The sequence below is a fragment of the Muntiacus reevesi genome, chromosome 9 (assembly GCF_963930625.1).
Source record: "Muntiacus reevesi chromosome 9, mMunRee1.1, whole genome shotgun sequence".
NCBI classification, from domain to species: Eukaryota; Metazoa; Chordata; class Mammalia; order Artiodactyla; family Cervidae; genus Muntiacus; species Muntiacus reevesi.
Genome location: NC_089257.1, coordinates 39,481,712 through 39,503,733, shown reverse-complemented (window position 1 = coordinate 39,503,733; position 22,022 = coordinate 39,481,712). Strand labels below are relative to the sequence as shown.

The 22,022-nt window shown below is 41.7% G+C and overlaps 1 protein-coding gene across 4 annotated transcripts in view; it reads left to right on the top strand.

The window, feature by feature from the left end:
- LOC136173999 (folate receptor alpha-like) overlaps positions 1 to 22,022 on the top strand; it is a 42,670-nt gene that overhangs the window by 19,474 nt on the left and 1,174 nt on the right. The window contains exons 1-3 of one of the 4 annotated variants that reach the window (XM_065943778.1): positions 19,143 to 19,214; positions 19,767 to 19,841; positions 20,814 to 20,987. In XM_065943778.1, coding sequence (XP_065799850.1) covers positions 19,791 to 19,841; positions 20,814 to 20,987 — 225 coding nt within the window. In that variant the 5' untranslated portion in view covers positions 19,143 to 19,214; positions 19,767 to 19,790. Of the gene's footprint in view, positions 1 to 1,221; positions 1,358 to 1,494; positions 19,215 to 19,766; positions 19,842 to 20,813; positions 20,988 to 22,022 lie in introns of those variants that run through there. The other 3 variants (XM_065943774.1, XM_065943776.1, XM_065943775.1) reach the window with 3 other exon arrangements.

The following is a 22,022-nucleotide window of genomic DNA, read 5'->3' as shown; positions in this document are numbered from 1 at the left end:
TCCAGCCCAGCATTTCTCATGATGTACTCAGCATATAAGTTAAATAAACAGTGTGACAATATATAGCCTTGATGTACTCCTTTCCCAGTTTGGAACCAGTCTATTGTGCCATGTCCAGTTCTAACTGTTGCTTCTTTGACCTGCATATAGATTTCTCAGGAGGCAGGTGAGGTGGTCTGGTATTCCCATCTCTTGAAGTATTTTCCACCATTTGTTGTGATCTACACAGTCAAAGGCTTTGGCATAGTCAATAAAGCCAAAGTAGATGTTTTTCTGGAACTCTCTCGCTTTTTCAAAGATCCAATGGATGTTGGCAATTTGATCTCTGGTTCCTCTAACATTAAAACTACCTAATTATAGGGATGAAATCATCAGGCAATTTAACCTAACTCCTGACTTATGCTCTCCAGAATAGATACCGTGCCTTGCCTAACCTGTTGATTCTTTTCCTAGATTACAAAGTAAGGATGAAGAATTACTTAAGTAGCTAAAAAATGATTAGCTCTGTACCTCCAACAGCTCCCTTAGTCACTGGGCAATATAGTATCTGAAGTCAGCCAGTTGGTGCACAATGGAGAATGATACATAATCTAACCTCCTGCCTTAATGATTCCCTGAGGTTCTTTTCCTTTTCTCCTTTAAAAACGGGCATGGCTGAACATAATGTGGAGTTGGCCTCAGGACATGAATTAACTTCTCTCCAGGTTGCTGGCTTTTCTTTTTCTTTTTTAAAATTTGTATTTTAATTTTTATTTATTATTTTATTTATTTATTTATGGTTGTGCTGGGTCTTGATCACTGCGTGGCCTTTTCTCTGGTTGCAGCGTATGGACTTCTCATTACAGTGGCTTCTCTCATTGTGGAGCACGGGCTCTAGGGTGCGAGGGCTTCAGTAGTTGTGGCACTTGGGCTCCATTACAGTTCTCTGACTCTAGAGCACAGGCTCAATAGTTGTGGCACACAGGATTAGTTGCTCCACGCCATGTGGGATCTTCCCCAACCAGGGGCTGTGTGCATGTCCCCGGCACAGGCAGGTGGATCTTACCCACTGTACCACCAGGGAAGTCCCACTGATTACTGGCTTTTGAGCAGAGAGCAGCTAAAATTGAGTTTGGTTAACAGTGAAGTCACTGCCTCTCTCTCAGCCCTGGGCTCCATCAGGGCTATAGCAGCTGAGATCCCTGGCTGACTAGCGCCCTCCTTCCCTGGTTCCTGACCCAGGTGAATCAGAGCTGGCGCAAAGAACGGATCCTGAATGTGCCCCTGTGCAAAGAGGACTGTCAGAGCTGGTGGGAAGACTGCCGCACCTCCTACACTTGCAAGAGCAACTGGCACAGGGGCTGGAACTGGACCTCAGGTGAGGACTGGGGGCGGGGAGGGGGAGGGAGGGGGAGGTGGGGTGTGGGAGGGTTTATGGAGACTTGGAGTTGTGGGGCTGGGGGAGCAAGAGGTGCTTCTGGACCCAGTGGCTACAGGCTTCTATCCTCCCCACAGGGTACAACCAGTGCCCGGTGAAAGCTGCCTGCCACCGCTTCGACTTCTACTTCCCCACGCCTGCTGCTCTGTGCAATGAAATCTGGAGTCACTCCTACAAGGTCAGCAACTACAGCCGGGGCAGCGGACGCTGCATCCAGATGTGGTTCGACCCCTTCCAGGGCAACCCCAACGAGCAGGTGGCGAGATTCTATGCTGAGAGCATGAATGGGGCTGGGCTCCATGAGGCCTGGCCTCTGCATTTCTGCCTGCTCCTAGTGTTGCTCTGGCTGCTCAGTTGAGCTCCTTTTATTTTCTGACACCTGACAATCCCTGCCCCGTTAAGCTCCACAGTCAGTTTGTTCCTTGGTGGAAACTGTTTGAATAAAAATTCAGTCACTACATGTGTCACGTAAGTTATTTGAATGTGAATGGAAATGTGACTTTTGCTTTCCAATACCACTGACTGAAACTAGTTAGACTTGGCCAGTTTTCAGTTCTGATACTTGCTATGATCTTGCCAAATAACTTTATTCTTCCAATCTAGGGGATATTCATAGCTCTCAACTTCATTTTTCACTGCAGCTTTAATCTAGAACCAGGCAGAGGACTTAATCATTTGAATTGGACCCAAGTATTCCAGGGCTAACTGGAATACTTGTTCTGTCCTTTTCTCAGCTTTCCAACAGAAGAGAGGGGAATGGAAGTGTCCAGCAAGGACAGCATGTTCTGGGCGGCTGGCTGGGAAGAGGTGAAGGGTGACCAAGAGATATCTAGACCTCCATTGAGTTGGTGATGCCATCCAACCATCGCATCCTCTGTTGCCCCCTTCTCCTCTTGCCCTCAGTCTTTCCCAGAATCAGGGTCTTTTCTGATGAGTTGGCTCTTCACATCAGGTGGCCTAAGTATTGGAACTTCCGCTTTAGCAACAGTCCTTTCAATGAATATTCAGGGTTGATTTCCTTTAGGATTGACTGGTTTGATCTTTTCACTGCTGTCCAAGGCAATCAAGATTGCCAGGAGAAATATCAATAACCTCAGATATGCAGATAACACCACCCTGATGCAGAAAGCAAAGAGGAACTAAAGAGCCTCTTGATGAGGATGAAAGAGGAGAGTGAAAAAGCTGACTTAAAACTCAACATTCAAAAAATGAAGATCATGACATCGGGTCCCATCACTTCATGGCAAATAGATATGGAAACAATGGAAACAATGAAAGGTTTCATTTTCTTGGGCTCCAAAATCACTGCAGATGGTGACTGCAGCCATGAAATTAAAAGATGCTTGCTCCTTGGAAGAAAAACTCTGACCAATCTAGACAGCATATTAAAAAGCAAAGACATTACTTTGCCAACAAAGGTCCGCATAGGGAAAGCTATGGTTTTTTCCAGTAGTCATGTATGGATGTGAAAGCTGGACCATAAAGCAAGCTGAGCACTGAAGAACTGTTGCTTTTGAACCGTGGTGTTGAAAACCCTTGAGTTCCTTGGCTTTCAAGGAGATGAAGCCAGTCAATCCTAAAGGAAATCAATCCTGAATATACATTGGAAGGACTGATGCTGAAGCTGAAGCTCCAATACTTTGGCCACCTGATGTGAAGAACTGACTCATTGGAAAAGACCCTGATGATGGGGAAGATTGAAGGCATGAGGAGAAAGGGACCAGAGAGGATGAGATGGTTAGATGGCATCACCAACTCAATGGGCATGAGTTTGAGCAAGCTTAGGGAGTTGATGATGGACAGGGAAGCCTGGACTGCTGCAGTCCATGGGGTTGCAGGGTTGGATATGACTGAGTGACTGAACTGAACTGAAGGGATTCTAAGTCTTCAGGGATTCTAAGCATCACAATTCAAAAGCATCAATTCTTTGGCACTCAGCCTTCTTTATGGTCCAGTTCAGTTCAGTCGCTCAGTCATGTCCGACTCTTTGCAACCCCATGAACTGCAACACACCAAGCCTCCCTGTCCATCACCAACTCCCAGAATCTATCCAAACCCATGTCCAGTGAGTTGGTGATGCCATCCAACCATCTCATCCTCTGTCATCCCCTTCTCCTCCTGCCCTCAATCTTTCCCAGCATCAGGGTCTTTTCAAATGAGTCAGCTCTTCACATTGGGTGGCCAAAGTATTGGAGTTTCAGCTTCAACATCAGTCCTTACAATGAACATCCAGGACTGATCTTTAGGATGGACTGGTTGGATCTCCTTGCAGTCAAAGGGACTCACCAGAGTCTTCTCCAACACCACAGCTCAAAAGCGTCAATTCTTTGGCACTCAGCTTTCTCTATAGTCCAACTCTCACACCATAGCTTTGACTAGATGGATCTTTGTTGGCAAAGTAATGTCTCTACTTTTTAATATGCTGTCTAGGTTGGTCATAACTTTTCTTCCAAGGAGCAAGCATCTTTTAATTTTATGGCTTCAGTCACCATCTGCAGTGATTTTGGAGCCCCCCAAAATAAAGTCTGACACTGTTTCCACTGTTTCCCCATCTATTTCCTATGAAGTGATGGGACCAGATGCCATGATCTTAGTTTTCTGAATGTTGAGTTTTAAGCCTACTTTTTCACTCTCCTCTTTCCCTTTCATCAAGAGGCTCTTTAGTTCTTCTTTGCTTTCTGCCATAAGGGTGGTATCATCTGCATATCTGAGGTTATTGATTTCTCTCAGCAATCTTGATTCCAGCTTGTGCTTCATCCAGCCCAGCATTTCTCATGATATATTCTGCATATAAGTTAAATAAGCAAGGTGACAATATACAGCTTTGACATAGTCCTTCCATGATTTGGAACCAGTCTGTTGTTCCGTGTCCAGTTCTAACTGTTGTTTCTTGACCTGCATATAGATTTCTCAGGAGGCAGGTGAGGCGGTCTGGTATTCCCATCTCTTGAAGAATTTTCCACCATTTGTTGTGATCCACACAGTCAAAGGCTTTAACATAGTCAATAAAGCAGAAGTACATGTTTTTCTGGAACTCTCTTGCTTTTTCAATGATCCAATGGATGTTGGCAATTTGATCTCTGGTTCCTCTGCCTTCTCTAAATCCAGCTTGAACATCTGGAAGTTCATGGTTCACGTATTGCTGAAGCCTGGCTTGGAGAATTTTGAGCATTACCTTGCTAGCGTGTGAATGAGTGCAATTTGTGGTAGTCTGAACATTCTTTGACATTGCCTTTCTTTGGGATTGGGATGAAAACTTACCCTTTCTGGTCCTGTGGCCACTGCTGAGTTTTCCAGATTTGTTGGCATATTGAGTGCAGCACTTTCACAGCATCATCTGTTAGGATTTGAAATAGCTCAGCTTGAATTCCATCACCTCCACTAGCTGTGTTCATAGTGATGCTTCCTAAGGCCCACTTGATTTCGAATTCTAGGATGTCTGGCTCTAGGTGAGTGATCACACCATTGTGGTTATATGGGTCATGAAGATCTTTTTTGTATAGTTCTTCTGTGTATTCTTGCCACCTCTTCTTAATATCTTCTGCTTCTCTTAGGTCCCTACCATTTCTGTCCTTTACTGAGTCCATCTTTGCATGAAATGTTCTCTTGGTATCTCTAATTTTCTTGAAGAGATCTCTAGTCTTTCCCATTCTGTTTTTTTCCTCTATTTCTTTGTATTGATCACTAAGGAAGGCTTTCTTATCTCTCCTTGCTATTCTTTGGAACTCTGCATTCAAATGGGTATATCATTCCTTTTCTCCTTTGCCTTTCACTTCTCTTCTTTTCTCAGCTATTTGTAAGGACTCCTCAGACAACCATTTTGCCTTTTTTTCATTTCATCTTTTTGGGGATGGTCTTGATCACGGCCTCCTGTACAATGTCACAAACTTCTGTCCATAGTTCATCAGACACTCTATCAGATCTAATCCCTTGAATCTATTTGTCACTTCCACTGTATAATTGTAAGGGATTTGATTTAGGTCATACCTGAATGGTCTTTCAGTGTCCTATCTTTTTGCCTTTTCATACTGTTCATGGGGTTCTCAAGGCCAAGAATACTGAAGTGGTTTGCCATTCCCTTCTCCAGTGGACCACATTCTGTCAGACCTCTCCACCATGACCTGTCCATCTTTGCTGGCCCCATAAGGCATGGCTTAGTTTCATTGAGTTAGACAAGGCTGTGGTCATGTAATCAGATTGGCTACTTGTCCGTGACTGTAGTTTCAGTTTGTCTGCCCCCTGATCAGTGGAAATAGTGGCTGACTTTATTTTTCTGGGCTCCAAAATCACTGCAGATGGTGATTGCAGCCATGAAATTACAAGATGCTTACTCCTTGGAAGGAAAGTTATGACAACCTAGACAGCATATTAAAAAGCAGATCCATTACTTTGCCAATAAAGATCTGTCTAGTCAAGGCTATGGTTTTTCCAGTAGTCATGTATGGGTGTGAGAGTTGGACTATAAGGAAAGCTGAGTACCAAAGAATTGATGCTTTTGAACTGTGGTGTTGGAGAAGACTCTTGAGAGTCCCTTGGACTTCAAGGAGATCCAACTAGTCCATCCTAAAGGAGATCAGTCCTGAGTCTTCATTGGAGGGACTGATGCTGAAGCTGAAACTCCAATACTTTGGCCACATGATGTGAAGAGCTGACTCACTGGAAAAGACCCTGACGCTGGGAAAGATCGAGGGCAGGAGGAGAAGGGGACGACAGAGGATGAGATGGTTGGACAGCATCATCGACTCAATGAACATGGGTTTGTGTGGACTTTGGGAGTTGGTGATGGACAGGGAGGCCTGGTGTGCTGCAGTTCATGGGGTCGCAAAGAGTCGGGCATGACTGAGCGACTAAACTGAACTGAACTGCATGGTCTAGTGGTTTTCCCTACTTTCTTCAATTTAAGTCTGAATTTTGCAATAAGGAGTTCATGATCTGAGCCACAGCCAGCTCCCGATCTTGTTTTTCCTGACTATATTCTTCATCTTTGACTGCAAAGAATATAATCAATCTGATTTCGGTATTGACCATCTGGTTATGTTCGCGTGTAGTCTTCTCCTGTGTTGTTGGAAGAGGGTGTTTGCTATGACCAGTGCATTCTCTTGGCAACAGTCTGTTAGCCTCTGACCTGCTTTGTTTTGTAATCCAAGGCCTAATTTGCCTGTTAATCCAGGTATCCTTGACTGCCTACTTTTGCATTCCAGTCCCCTATAATGAAAAGGACACCTTTTTAGGGTGTTAGTTCTAGAAGGTCTTGTAGGTCTTCATAGAACGGTTCAACTTCAGCTTCTTCAGCACTCCTGGTTGGGGCATAGGCTGGGATTACTATGATATTGAATGGTTTGCATTTGAAACAGATCATTCTGTTGTTTAAAATTAAAATTACAATGAGGTACCACTTCATACCCAGTAGAATAGTTAGAATAAATAAAACAGGCAGGTACTTCCCTGGTGGTCCAGTGGTTAAGACTCTGCGCTCCCAATGCAGAGGGCCCAGTTTCGATCCGTGGTCAGGGAACTAGATCCCATAGCTAAGAGGTCACGTGCTGAAACTAAAAATCCCACATCTGCAACAAAGATCCTGTGGGCCACAACTAAGACCCGGTACAGCCAAATAAATAAATAGGGGGAAAAAAGACAGGCAATGACAAATGTTCACCAAGATGAAGGGAAACTAGAACCAGCCTGTATTGCTAATGGGAATGTGAAATAGCACAGTCCTTTGGAAAACAATGTGGTAGTTTCTCAAAAAGTTAAGCAAAACTCATTGATTCTACTTCTAAGCAATTACTCAAGAGAAATGAAAATACAAATCCACAAATGTGGATGTTCATAGCAGCATTATTCATAAAAGCCCCAAACTGAAAATAACTTCAATGTCCATGAACTAGTGAGTAGACAGACAAAATGTGTTGTAGTCATACAACAAAATGCTATTTAGCAACAAAAAGCAATGAACTATTGGTACATGCTACGTTATGTGTGAACCGTAAAAACCTTATGCTAGGTGAAAGTCCATTAGTCCCAGAAAAGGCAAACTTATAGAGACAGAAATTAGACTAGTGTTTGCCTGGGACTGGATTTAAGTACAGGGATTAACTATAAATGGGCATAAGCAGGGATGAAAATGTGCTAAAGCTCATTTATGGTGAGGTTGCACCACTCTGGAAAATCATTGTAAGCGTTAAATGTGTAATTTTTATGATATGCAAAATCAATAAATACATGGATGAATAAATGAATGATTGCCTATAGAATACACTCCCTTGCAATGGTAGTATATAAGGAACTTTACACATTTTTGAATTTCTGTTTAGTGTATTCATGAGGGGATATATACTAAGGAATTTAGTGACTGGCTCCATAAAAATCTATCATCTGAGCCAAACTCTATTCCATCATGAACTTTGAGAGATGTGTTAGACCAACGTGGCAATAAAGGAGGGAGTCAGTTCTTGGAACAGTTGTAGACGATACCAATGTGGATGCTTGGGAGAGTGGTCCATTGACCAAGAATTTTTTTTAGGGAGAGTGTTTATTGTGGTTGGCACAAGTATGGTCTACTAAATTGAGGGTTAGAGACCACAGCCAGGAGAAAGAAAAAGGGCTGTATCATATGACTAATCAAAAAAAGAACATGAAGCACATTACCAAAAATACCAACACAATGACCACAATCATATAGCCTTCATCAACTTCCCTAATTCTTTAAAAATAATTTTGATTACCTGTTTGTGTCTTGAATCTGTCTCCATTGAAGTCTCCTTCTTTGGGGCTAGAATTTTTCTGGAAATTTCAAGTTCCAAGGCTCTGACAGGGTAAATCATTCAAGTGCTAGTTTATGGTGGTGACATCAGATTCATGAGTCTATTTCCAGTCAGTCAATTATGGTAGGATCTTTAGAAAAACAAGAGGAGAGAAGAGAAACCCTTGTTATCAGGAACCAAGATTTGGTCAATCTATTAATTTCTAACATCAGAATAAAAGAGAGAAGAATGTTCACTGGGGTGTAATTTCAAGTTGGTGCAAAACTAATTGCATTTTTTGCATTAGAAATGATGTTAGACAAAATGCAAATTTAAGCGATTTTTTTATTCGAGTTCAAAATGGGTCATTAAAGCAGCAGAGAGAACTCACAACATCAACAACACATTTGGCCCAGGAATGGCTAATGAACATACAGTGCAGTGGTGGTTCAAGAAGTTTTGCAAAGGAGATGAGAGCCTTGAAGATGAGTACAGTCGCTGGCCACCGTAAGTTGACAACAACCAACTGAGAGCATCATCAAAGCTGATCCTCTCACAATGACATGAGAAGTTGCTGAAGAACTCAACATCGACCATTCTATAGTCATCTGGCATTTGAAGCAAATTGGAAAGATGAAAAGGCTCAATAAGTGGGTGCCTCATGAGCTGACCGCAAATCAAAAAATCATTGTTTTGAAGTGTCATCTTCTCTTAGTCTATGCAACAACAATGAACCATTTCTCAATTGGATTGTGACATGCGAAGCAAAGTGGATTTTATATGACAACCGGCGATGACCAACTCAGTGGCTGGACTGAGAAGCTCCAAACATGGTTACTGTTTGGTGGTCGGCTGCCGCCTGTCTGATCCACTACCGTTTTCTGAATCCTGGCAAAATCATGACATCTGAGAAGTATGCTTAGCAAATTGCTAAGAGGAATTGAAAACTGCAGCACCTGCAGCCAGCACTGTTCAACAGAAAGGACCCAATTCTACTCCAGGACAATGCCCAACCACACATCACACAACCATGCTTCAAAAGTTGAACGAACTGGGCTATGAAGTTTTGCCTCGTCCGCCATTTTCACCTGACCTCTCGCCGACAAACAACCACTTCTTCAAGCATCTTGACTTTTGCAGGGAAAATGCTTCCACAACCAGCAGAAGGCAGAAAATGCTTCTAGGAGTTCATTGAATCCTGAAGCACAAATTTTATGCTACAGGAATAAACAAGCTTATTTCTCATTGGCAAAAATATGTTGATTGTGATCACTCCTGTTTTGATTAATAAAGGTGTGTTTAGGCATAGTTACAATGATTTAAACTGCAATTTCTTTTGCACCAACAGAGCATGAACCTACTGCTGACTGCTGTATTCCATGAGGTCTCAGTTGATGGCTGTTTTGAGGAGAACATATTATTAGAACCTGGAGAGGGAGAGGTGGACAAGGAGAGTCTGTTTTCTCAGCCAATTTAACCAACCTGTTTTTCATAATTCCATTTGTCCTCTCTATTTGCCTCAGCTCTGTAAATGATGGACAGTGGATGTATTTAGAAATCTTGAGAACCTTACAGGCCATTTTGAAAGTTGTACATGAAAATTCCTATCAATAATAGAATATTATCTTAAAATAAAGAATAAAATCATCCTAAAAATAGATTTTTTTGACAATCATCATGCAAACCCTTACTTATGAAAATGAATGTGCTTTGTACTCTTCTGGGAAAGTCCTCTATCACTAAACACATTCACAGTCATAATCCATTACCTTGTATAAAAATCCTATAGAAAGGATGAGTTCTTTTCTTTGCTCTAACATCTTTCTCCACAACGTGAACACGATGTACAGGGAAGCTCTCATAATACTGATAAGCTGGATTTTAAAACATGGAGCATACCAATTATACCTATTTTTAGCATCCCTCCTTGTCTCCTTCTTTACTTATGAGTGCTGTGCCAAGAGGGAGCAAGTTTTTTATGTATTCTAGCAGCTGTCTGGTAAGTTCCAAGATGATTTTGGTATAAAATATGTCTTGATAGGTTTATTATTCTAAATTTAGGACCTGATCTTGGAGAAGGGAAACAAGCAAACAAAAAAAGTGTTGTCAGGAAATAGCCTCACTCTTGGCTGTATTATTAATATTAGTAACAAACTGTCACTAAGAGTTTAACTTCTCTAGAAATGAGGGATCCTACTGTTTTATGTTATATCATGACCTAAGAGCATGATGCAAGTATAAGGCCCTCAAAATTAACATGTTTTTTGAAAAGTGAAAGTTCAAATTCAGGGACTTCCCTGGTGGTCCAGTGGTTAAGAATCCACCTTCCAATACAGTGGACCCGGTTCGAGCCCTGGTTGTGGAACCAAGATTTCACGTGCAGTGGGGCAACTAAATCACATTCTGGAGCTACTGAGCCCATGTGCTCTAGAGCCCACGCACTGCAACTAAGACCCAACACAGCCAAATAAATATAATATAATATATATATATATATATATATATTTTAAGTAAGTTCAAATTTAGGTTGGTAAGGACAACTTTGCTATATGTGCAAAACATATGGGAAAAACTTATTATTCATTTTAACAATAGACTGTATACTCAAAGACCATTTTACTTACAAGTGACCAATATTATTTAAAGCTTTCTGCTTCTTTAAATAGAAGGAATCTGAAGAAGAACTTCTGGAATGACAGAGTCAGAACATCTGAAAATCCACTCCTCCATAAAAGTAGTAACACTGGAAAAACTTGTCAAAACCAACTTTTCCAGAACTCTGGAAATTAATCAAAGCTTTCAAAAATCTAAGGAGAATTTATTCAAGAAAAATGGCCAAATATGAATTTTGTGGCATTTTTGTTTGCTTTTTCCCATTCTCCTCTCCGCAACGCCACAGTAGTATCCAAAATCGGCAGTCTCACAACTCAGTAACTACAAAAACCAGTGACCTAGCAGCCACTAGAGGGGGCAGAGTGGGTGTGAAACTCCCCAAAAAGCTCTGTTACAAGAGAACTGTCGCTGCTTGATCTGTCTAGAAGCTCTGTGAAGAGCCCCATTCACAGGGCTTGTCTGACTCAGAGCCCACGCAGTGAGAAACCCCATCCCCAGGTGTTTGTCTAAAAAAATCCACAGCTAATTATTTGACATCGCAGCTTCCTACCAGTTGTGGCAAACAAGAGGCATGATTAAAAAAAAAAAAAAACAACTTAAAAGTAATATTAGGGAATGAGAAGCCAAGAGAGAGCTTTGAAAAGCTCTGACATCTACCTGGGAATCCTAAAATTTATGTGCATTTGCAGAACTGATATGTCCAGGAAATAGCTGAGAAGGCACCAGTCCCTTAACTCTGGTGACCTTGAGGCCTTGCTCATGCAGGTAGTGATGAATAAAGAGTGAGTAAACTGCTAGAGCATTTGAAGCTTGCCTGAACCAACACACAGAATCCCTTAGCAAACAGCAGGAGACATTTCTTCAAGGCATTTAAGGAAAGCTCTGTCCAGTCATTGGCTGACAAGTGAGCTAACCAGGCAGAAACTTCAGTGACTACCATGTACCAGAACAGACTTTATAGAAGTAGTCCATGAAAATCAATAAACAAATAAACAGCACTAACAGCAAGCTCTGGTTGAAAAGATATGATTTCTGAAGTTGTCACATATATTATCTAAAATATCCAGTTTTCAGCAAAAAATGTTGGACAGAAAAAAGAAATAGGAAAGCACATCCCAAGCAAAGAGAAAAAAGTAGTCAATAAAAACTATCCCTGAGGAAGCCCAGATGTTGGACTTATTAGACAAAGATAAGGTATTAAGATATAATACCTTTAAATCAGATATTATAAATAAGAACTAGAGGAAATTGGGTCTAAGGAATTCAAGGAAAATATGAAAATGACATCTCACCAAATACAGAATAGCCATGAGATATAAATTATTTAAAAAGGAAATAGAAAATTCTGGAGCAGAACAGTACAATAACTGAAATCAAAAATTTACTAGAACTTCCTCAACTTGATAAAGAATATCTACAAAAAGCCCTAGAGCTAACATGTCATAGTGAGAAACTTGAGGCTTTCCCAAGAAGGATGTCTCTCCTCACCACTCCTTTTCAATAGGATACTGGAAGTTCTAACCAACGCTTAGGATGAGAAAAGAAATTAAAGCTATACAAGTTGGGGAGGGAGAAAAAGTGTCTTTGTTAGTAGATGACATGCTTGCCTATGTAGAAAATCCGCAAGAACTGACCCAAAAACTCCTGGACCTAACAAGTGACTATAACAAGTTTGGAGGACATAAGGTCAATAAGCAAAAGTCAATCTAGCCTTCCCACATACTAGCAATGAACAGTTCGGGTTCAACTTTTGCGACCCCATTGACTATACGATCCATGGAATTCTCCAGGTCAGAATACTGGAGTGGATAGCCTTTCCCTTCTCCAGGGGATCTTCCCAACCCAGGGATTGAACCCAGGTCTCCCACAGTACAGGTAGATTCTTTACCAGCTAAGCCACAAAGGAAGCCCAATGAACAGTTATAATTCAAAATTTTAAAAATATATTTATTGCAAAGTAATTAGCCTCCAACTAATACAAATAAATGATAATATATATATATAATGTTATGGGACTTCCCCAGGGGTCCAGTGGTTAAGAATCTGCCTGCCAGGGACACAAGTCTGATCCCTGGTCTGGAAAGATCTCACAGGCCACAGAGCAATTAAGCCCTGGCACTACAACTATTGAAACCCTCAGGCCAATAGCATGTGCTCTGAAACAAAAGATATCACTGCAATGAGAAGCCTGCACATGGCAACTAGACAGTAGCTCCTACTCTTCACAACTAGAGAAAGCCCACAGGCAGCAATGAAGACACAACACAGCCAAAAATAAAATAAATAAATAAAAATTTTTAAAAGATCAAAACTTACTGGATACAGCTAAAGAATTGTTTAGAAGGAAATCTAGTGCTATAAAAGCCTATATTAAAAAAAAAAAGATTTTAAATCAGTAACCTAACCTATTACCTTAAAAAAATAAAAACAGACTAAATAAAATAAAACAAAATAAACTCAAAGCCATCAGAACAAAAAAATAATGAGTAAAGCAAAAATAAATGGAACAGAGGGTACAAAAACAACAGAGAAAATGAGGAAAACCAAAAGTTGGTTCTCTGAAAAAGTCAACAAAATTGATATGTCTTTAGCTACATTGATTTCAAGAAAAAAAGAGAGAAGAATCAAATTATTAAAATCAGGAATAAAAGAGGGGATATTACTATTATTCTCACAGAAATAAAAAGCATTGTAACAGAATATTATGAACAACTGTAAGTCAATAGATAACAACACAAATGAAATGGACAAATTCCTAGAAAAGCACAAACTATCAAAGATGACACACAAATAAGTAAAACATTTAAATATACCCATAACGAATAAAGGGGCTTCCCTGGTGGCTCAGGCAGTAAAGAATCTGCCTGCAATTCAGGAGACCTTGGTTCAGTTCCTGGGCAGGAAAGATCCCCTGGAGGAGGAAATGGCAACTCAGTCCAGTATTCTTGCCTAGAGAATCCCATGGACAGAGGAGCCTGTCAGGCTATGGTTCATATGGTCGCAAAGAGTTGGACACAACTGAAGTGACTTAGCAGGCATAAAAAGTAAAGAGACTGAATTAGTTTTTTAAAAATCAGTTAGTTAAATAATTTTGACCATGCCTTGGCATGTGGCATTTCAGTATTCTGATCAGAACCTGCACCCCCTGCCGTGGAAGCTCAGAATCTTAACCACTGGACCACCAGGAAAGTCCCTGAATTAGAAATTTTAAAACTTCCTCAAAGAAAAGTTCAGACCCAGATGGCCTCAGTGATGCATTCTACCAAATGTTTGAAGCATAATGAATATCAATTCTTTGCAAATTCTTTAAAAAAAAAGGAGAGAACACCCCCCAACTCATTCTATGAGACCAGTATTACCCTGGTATAAAATTAAACAAAATCAAGAAAAGAAAACTACAGGCCAACATCTTTTATGAATAAAGATGTAAATCTTCTCAACAAAACATCAAAGAATTCAGCAGCATATAGAAAAGGATTATACACCATTACAAACTGGGAGAATCTAAAGAATGTAACTTGGTTTAGCATCTCAAAATCAATTGGTTTAATACACCATATTACTAGAATAAAATACAAACCACATGATCATCTCAGTGGACGCAGGAACACCATTTGACAAAATCCTTTAATTAAAAAAACAAAATAAAACACTGAACCAACTAGGAATAGAAGTGATTTTCCCCAATGTGATAAAGGACTTCTATGAAAAACCCACAGCTAACATCCTGTTCTAAACCAAAAGGCTTTACCCCTAACATCAGCAATAAGACAATTATAACTCTCATCTTGTCTATTCAATGCTATATAAAGGCGTAGCTAGGGCTATTAGTGAAGAAAAAGAGATAAGAAACACACAAATTGGAAAGCAAGAAGTAAAACTATTTTTATTCACAGATAACATGACATTCTGTATAGAAAATCCTAAGGAATCCTCAAACACATGATTATTAACAAGTGAGTTCAGCAAATTTGAGGAGACTCACACTTCCTGATTTTAAAACTTACTATAAACAATAATAAGACAATGCAAGAGTAGCAGAAGGATAGATAGATAGATAGGATAGAACCTAGAGCCCAGATTTTTGACAACAGTGCCAAGACAATGCAATAGGGGAAAGAATAATCTTTTCAAGAGATGGTGCTGGGGCACAACTCAATATTCACATGCAGAAAAATTAGGTTGAAACCTTATTTTACACCACATACAAATTAACTCAAAAATGGATCAAAGGAAAAAAAAATGGATCAAAGACCTAAACATAAGAGCTATAACTATAAAACTCCATAAGAGAACTTAGGGAAAGAGCTTCAATAATTTCTTAGATATGATAGCAAAAGTAACCAAAAAAAAAAAAAAGATAAATTGGGTTACATCAAAATTTAAAACTTCTGTGCAGCAAAAGACAAAAGAATAAAAAGGCAACATAAAGAATACAGAATTGGAACATATGTCTGATAAGAAGTTAGCCCAGAATATACATTGAGAACTCCTATAATTTAACAGCAAAAGAAGTGTAAGCTGATTTTAAAATGGGCAAATAACACAAATAGACATTTCTCCAAAGAAGATATACAAATGACCAACAAGCATATGAAAAAATGTTCCACATTACTAATCATTAGAGAAATGCAAATTAAAACCACAGTTACATATCACCTCATACCCACTAGGGTGGCTATTATTAAAGAAACAAACAAGCAAACAGAAGATATTAATAAGTTTTGGCCAGAATGTGGAGAAATTGAAATTCTTGTACACTGTTGGTGGAAATATAAAATTGTGCATCCATTTTGGAAAACAGTATGATAGTTCCTCAAAATTAAAAATAGAGGGACTTCCCTAGTGATCCAGTGGCTAAGATGCCAAGCTCCCAAGGCAGGGGGTCTGGGTTTGACCCCTGATCAGAGAGCTAGATTTCACATGTCACAACTGAAAGTTTGCAGGCTGTGACTAAAAGACCCTGCATGCTACAATTTAAAAAATTAAAAATAGAATTACCATACAATCCAGCTATTCCACTTCTGGTTATATATCCAAAAGAATCAAAAGCAGTGTCCCAAAGAGATAATTGTATACCTGTGTTCATAGTAGCATTCTTCAGCATACATTCCTGGTGGTCTAGTGGTTAAGACTCTGCACGTCCAACGCACAGGGTGCACATTCAATCCCTGGTAGGGAAACTATGATCCCACATGCCACGTGGCATGGCCAAAAAAAAAAAAAAAGAAAATGTCATGGTAGCATTCTTCACAATAGCCAAAATGTGGAAGCAGTTCAAATGTCTAAGGATGGATGAATGGATAAAATATTATCCATTGTAGTATACATACAATGGAATATTCAGTTCAGTTCAGTAGCTCAGTCGTGTCTGACTCTTTGCGACCCCATGAATCGCAGCACGCCAGGCCTCCCTGTCCATCACAAACTCCCGGAGTTTACTCAAACTCATGCCCATCGAGTCAGTGGTGCCATCCAGCCATCTCATCCTCTGTCGTCCCCTTCAGCTATAAAAAGGAATGAAATTCTGACATGTGGATGAACCTTGAGGACATTATGCTAAGTGAAATAAGACAGACACAAAAGGACAAATAATGTGTGACCCCAATTATATGAGGGAAAATCACTGCAGATGGTGACTGCAGTCATGAAAGTAAAAGATGCTTGCTCCTTGGAAGAAAAGCTATGACAAACCTAGAGAACATATTAAAAAGCAGAGACATTACTTTGCTGACAAAGGTCCATCTAGTCAAAGCTATGGTTTTTCCAGTAGTCATGTATGGATGTGAGAATTGGACGATAAAGCAAGCTGAGGGCTGAAGAATTGATGCTTTTGAACTGTGGTGTTGGAGAAGACTCTTGAGAGTCCCTTGAACTGCAAGGAGATCAAACCAGTCAATCCTAAAGGAAATCAATTCTGAATATTCATTGGAAAGACTGAGGCTGAGGTTGAAGCTCCAAAACTTTGGCCACCTGATGCAAAGAACTGAGTCATTGGAAAAGACCTTGATGCTGGGAAAGATTGAAGGCAGGAGGAGAAGGGGATGACGGAGGGCAAGATGTTTGGATGGCATCACTGACTCAATGGATATAAATATGAGCAAGCTACGGGAGATGACGGACAGGGAAGACTTGCATGCCGCAGTCCATGGAATTGTAAGCAGTCAGACACGACTGAGCGAATGAACAACAGCAACAAAAAGAGTAGCCAAATTCATAGACATACAAAGTTGAATGGCCATTGCCAGGGACTGGAGAGAAGAGCAAATGGGGGACTGTTGACATAATGGAAACAGAGTTTCTGTTTTACAGAATGAAAATGGCCTAGAGATGTGTTGCACAACAATATGAATATACTTAACACCACTGAACTACAGGCTTAAAATAGTTAAGACAGTAAATTTTAAGTAGTCTATATTTTACCACATTTGTTTAAAAGGCTAAAAAATTGCTTAATTGTGTTTACAGAAATGGTAGATGCTGAGATATTATCATTTATCAGAGTCGAGACAATTTTTCTCTGTGACCCTTGACTTCTATACCTCAACTTCTACCTGGTTCATCTGGCTGCTCATAAATTAATCTGATTTCTGCCATTCAAGCCTTCTCAAGTAACCTAAATGCCCATCAACAGATGAATGGATAAAGAAGATGTGGTGTGCATACATATGTTTTTACACACACATATGCACACACAGGGGCTTCCCTGGTAACTTGGTCAGTAAATAATCTGCCTGGAGACCCAGGCTTGACCCCTGGGTTGGGGAGATCCCCTGCAGAAGGAAATGGCAACCCACTCCAGTATCCTTACCTGGAAAATCCCATGAACAGAGAAGCCTGGTGGGCTGCAGTCCATGGGCGCAGAGTTGGGCATGACTGAGCAACACTGAGGAACTGATGCACACACAATAAAATACTACTCAGCCATAAAAAAGAATGAACTATTGCCATTTGCAGCATATGAATGGATGTACAGATTGTCATACTAAGTAAAATAAGTCAGGTAGAAAAAGACAAATATCATATCACTTGTCTATGGAATCTAAAAAAAATACATTACTGTGTGGTGTGGCTAAAATAATAATAATACAAATCAACTTATTTACAAAATAGAAACAGACTCACAGACATAGAAAACAAACTTATGGTTACCAAATGGGAAAGGGGATAGAGAAGAATAAATTAGGAGTATGGGAATAACAGTTACACACTTGTAATAACCTACAATGGAAAATAATCTTGTAGTAATCTTGTAATAACCTACAATGGAAAAGAATATGAAGATGTATATCTGAAGCTAACACAATATTATAAATCAACTATAGTTGAATTGGGCTTCTCTGGTGGCTCAGACAGTAAAGAATCTGCCTCCAGTGCAGGAGACCTGGGTTTGATCCCGAGGTCAGGAAGATCCCCTGGAGAAGGGCATGGCAACCCACTCCAGTATTCTCGCCTGGAGAATTCCATGGACAGAGGAGCCTGGGGGGCTATAGTCTATTGGGTCTCAAAGAGTCGGACACGATTGAGTGAGAACACGCACATACACACACACATAGTTAAATTAAAAAAAAATTAAGCCTACTCAGTATATGAGAGACTTTTCTACATATAATTCTTAACAGTTTTCTTGTGAGCAAACTGAAGCTGAGAAAGATTCAGTAATATTTCCTATAGCTGTGGGAGAGATGGAGCTATCACTGGGTTCCATCCTGATCACAAAGCCTGTGTTCTTCCTCACTAGGTCCCATTTCCCTCAAGTCAGCACTTGGGGTCAAAAATTCAGAGCCCCTCTTGGAGACGAGCAATCATCTAGATTTTTTTAAATTTAAATTTAATTTTTATTTATTCTGGCTGTGCTGGGTCTTCATCACTGCTCAGACGCTTCTCTAGTTGTGGAGAGTAGGGGCTACTCTTTAGTTGCAGTGCATAGGCTTCTCATTGTGGTGTCTTCTTTTGTTGAGGGGCACAGGCCCTAGGGTGCATGGGCCTCAGGAACTGCAGTTCCCAGGTTCTAGAGGGCAGACTCCAGTAGCTGTGGTGCCGGGGTTTAATTGCTCCGAGGCACGTGGGATCTTCCTGGATCAGGGATTGAAGCCGTGTCTCCTACATTGGCAGGCAGATTCTTTACCACTGAGCCACCAGGGAAGCCCACTCTAGATTCTGATGAATGATGAATGTGGGGACCCTGGAATGACTAAGTTAACAAATGGAGAGATGAGTGTAAACAAGAATGGTTCACTTGACAGCCTAAAGGAATCTTGGAGAGGGTGGGATCCAAAAAGAAGGAAGAGCAGGAGAACTGAAAGAGGAAATTGTATCTATACTTACCAGAGCTCTTGGTCAGTCTATCCTGCGCTGAGGACGGAGACCACAGAGGACAGCCTGGAGAAAGGCCAATCCAGCCAGAGCTGTGTGTGAAACTGGTAGCAAAGGAGGCTCAGGCAAGTTGCCCTAAGGAGGGAAGTGTGACGGGGCACTCAGGGGAGTTGGCAGGTTGGCACATAGGGGAGAGACATATCTCTCTTTAGAGAGAGGACTCTGGCTCCTGTGGGGAAGGCGACTTAAAGGGGAAGACACGGGAGGAGGGAAGACCTTACTCCAAACACAGAGCCGACGGAAGTGAATTCCAGAAAGAATTTTTGGAGAGTCCCTTACCAGGGCTTGGGGATCAACAACATGGGGGATGGTGAGGGAGGGGGAGGTCTCCATTATCAATTCTTAGGTCCCTCGGTGACAGAATCTAAAGGAACAGATCTGCTATGCAGCAGATGGGTGAGGGGGTGGAAGGTGAGGGGCAGTCATGAACAGAGTAGGGGGCTGTCGCTTTTGCTGGGTGTCTCCCATGACTTTAAGTTCTTTTCTGGTTAGCAACTCCAATGTGGGGGACTTTTCTGCTGTCCCTTTGTGAGGCTGCCAGGGTTAATACCATGACAGGCGGCCTGGACCTAAGTTTTAGCTTCCCCCGAAATGGTAAGATTCCCTACCCCCATCAGGTAACCTGGAGCCAGCCAATCAATATGCGCCCAGTAAGAAACAAAGGGAGAGCTGAAAAGCCCACGAACGCCCAGGTTTGAAAAAAGCCCGCAAAAGTTTGTACCAATAAAATTGCTTTGCAAACATGTAACCAATCCGCTTAAGCCAGCTACTAACCGCTTATGCATACCTTATAAATTTGGGTAACCCCCTCTGCTCAGGGCTTTCTGACCCTGCACCACTGTGATGGTTGCGGCAGAAAGTCCTGGCTCGAGTCAGTAATAAACATGTCTTTTTTTGAGAATTGCGTTGTCTTGGAAGCCTTCTCTCTTCCCGCCCGCCCGGGGATTCGGATATCAGGCAAAACACCTTGTCCTGGGATACTGCATTTGTTCTTTGAAGGATAAAGGCAGGGATCTGGTTAATTTGCCCAGAAGTTGCTGAGGAGACCAGAGTCACGATGGAAGGACATGATTTTTAGAAAATAGGGAAGGAAAAAGTCTGAGAGCACAAAGCTGTTTAGAAACAACCCCCCTCATCATTTCTGTATCACTTAACCATCACCATCCTGTGTGCTACCTTGCTTGATCTTCATGCTGAACTGGAGAACTCAGCAGAGCTAGGTCACTGCCATGCCAGGATAACAGGGTTTCTAAGCTGGCATGGAAACCTGGGTGATCAAGGGAGTGAAGGCAGAGCACTTGCTGGACACAGGATGAGGGCTGTGTTCTCTTCCGGAGAGCAGAGCACGGACCTGAATTATTTAGTTACTTTTCTTGGGTCAGTCCAGAGAGAAGGTAGGGGCACAAGGAGTCTCCTCCAACTTGGGAAGATTCCCCCAGGGAACCTCACCCCAGATCCCCTTTGAGCCCCCCAGACCTACGGTGAGGGAGCTGCTGCCCTTGCCAATCTTCTCTACTCCAGCCTCAAGGGGCCTCAGGGCCCCAGCACAGAAGGAACAGGGTCTGACCCCATCCTACACTGTGGAGTTGGGGAGACTGAAGCAGGAGGTGAAGGGGGGACCCTGCAAGGGGCTCTCTCCCTTCAGACTTTGGTCTCCTCCACAGTTGCCTCTGCAGGAAGGGACAGACATGCCCTGGAAACTGACACCACTTCTGCTGTTTCTGGGCTGGATGACTTCTGTGTGCAGTGCCCGGGCCCGGACAGACCTGCTTAACGTCTGCATGGATGCCAAGCACCACAAGGCGGAACCCGGCCCTGAGGACAAGCTACACAACCAGGTGAGGATGGAGTGTGGCTCTGGGTTGAGAGGGGGCTTGTTCAGACAAGGAAGAGGAAGTCAGGGTGGTGGGGGAGGGGGGAGGGGGTCAGCCCTTCCATTACACACACACATCCTGAGTTACTATTGTGGGAGAAGACGAAGGCAGAATGGGGGTGCAGCTGATGTGATTCTAGAGGTGGACTGCTCAGAATAGGATACCATGTTGGCAATAATGTGGAATAAACACTTATTGAGCACCTACTAGGTGTCATGTGTTTTCTGCGCATGATTTCATATTCCCAGAGGTCCTCTGATATGGGTAGACGATGTTCTCCTCCACTTGATACAAATGAGGAAACTGAGGCCCAGAGAAGCACATGGACACCCAGAGGATTTGGACAGGACTTGCCCCTGTGATGCGGTGGGGGTAGGATTGAGGTGGGCACTCCCAGGGGTTTAAAGGGTGAGAGACTTTGACATATATTGCTGCATGCTGTAATGCAGTACACCTTTCCTCCTTTGCTCAAAAAGCCATCTTCCAATGAGGCTTAATACAACCAACCACCCTCTTTCAAATTTCAACAGTCATTCCATATTTCTATTCCCTGCTGTTATTTTATCCATATAATTGATCAGATCCTGATTTTTTTCTTTTAACTTCTTACTGTCTCCCTTGACCAGAACACATATTTCTGCCTGTTTTGTTCTCTTCTGTATTCCCAGCATCTCGAACAGTAACTGGCATAAAATAAGTACTCAGTAATTATTTTTTAGGGAATAAATAAATTACTTTGTATGAAGTGTCAAGCATTGTATAAATGATAGCTATTGTCTTCCCAAGACAGGGCTTCTCCCAGGCTTTCACTGCCCCCATCAGTCTTGTAACTGTGTCTCCCCCAAGACAGGAGTTTCTGGAGGCCAAGGACAGAAGGGTCCGAATAGTGAGCATTTTTTTTTTTTAAATAGTGAGCATTCTTAGGACAACCTGCCTGAGACAGGAGAGCAAGAAGAGACAAATGGGAAGAGGCTGGAGGTGGCAGAGTTGGTGGTCTGG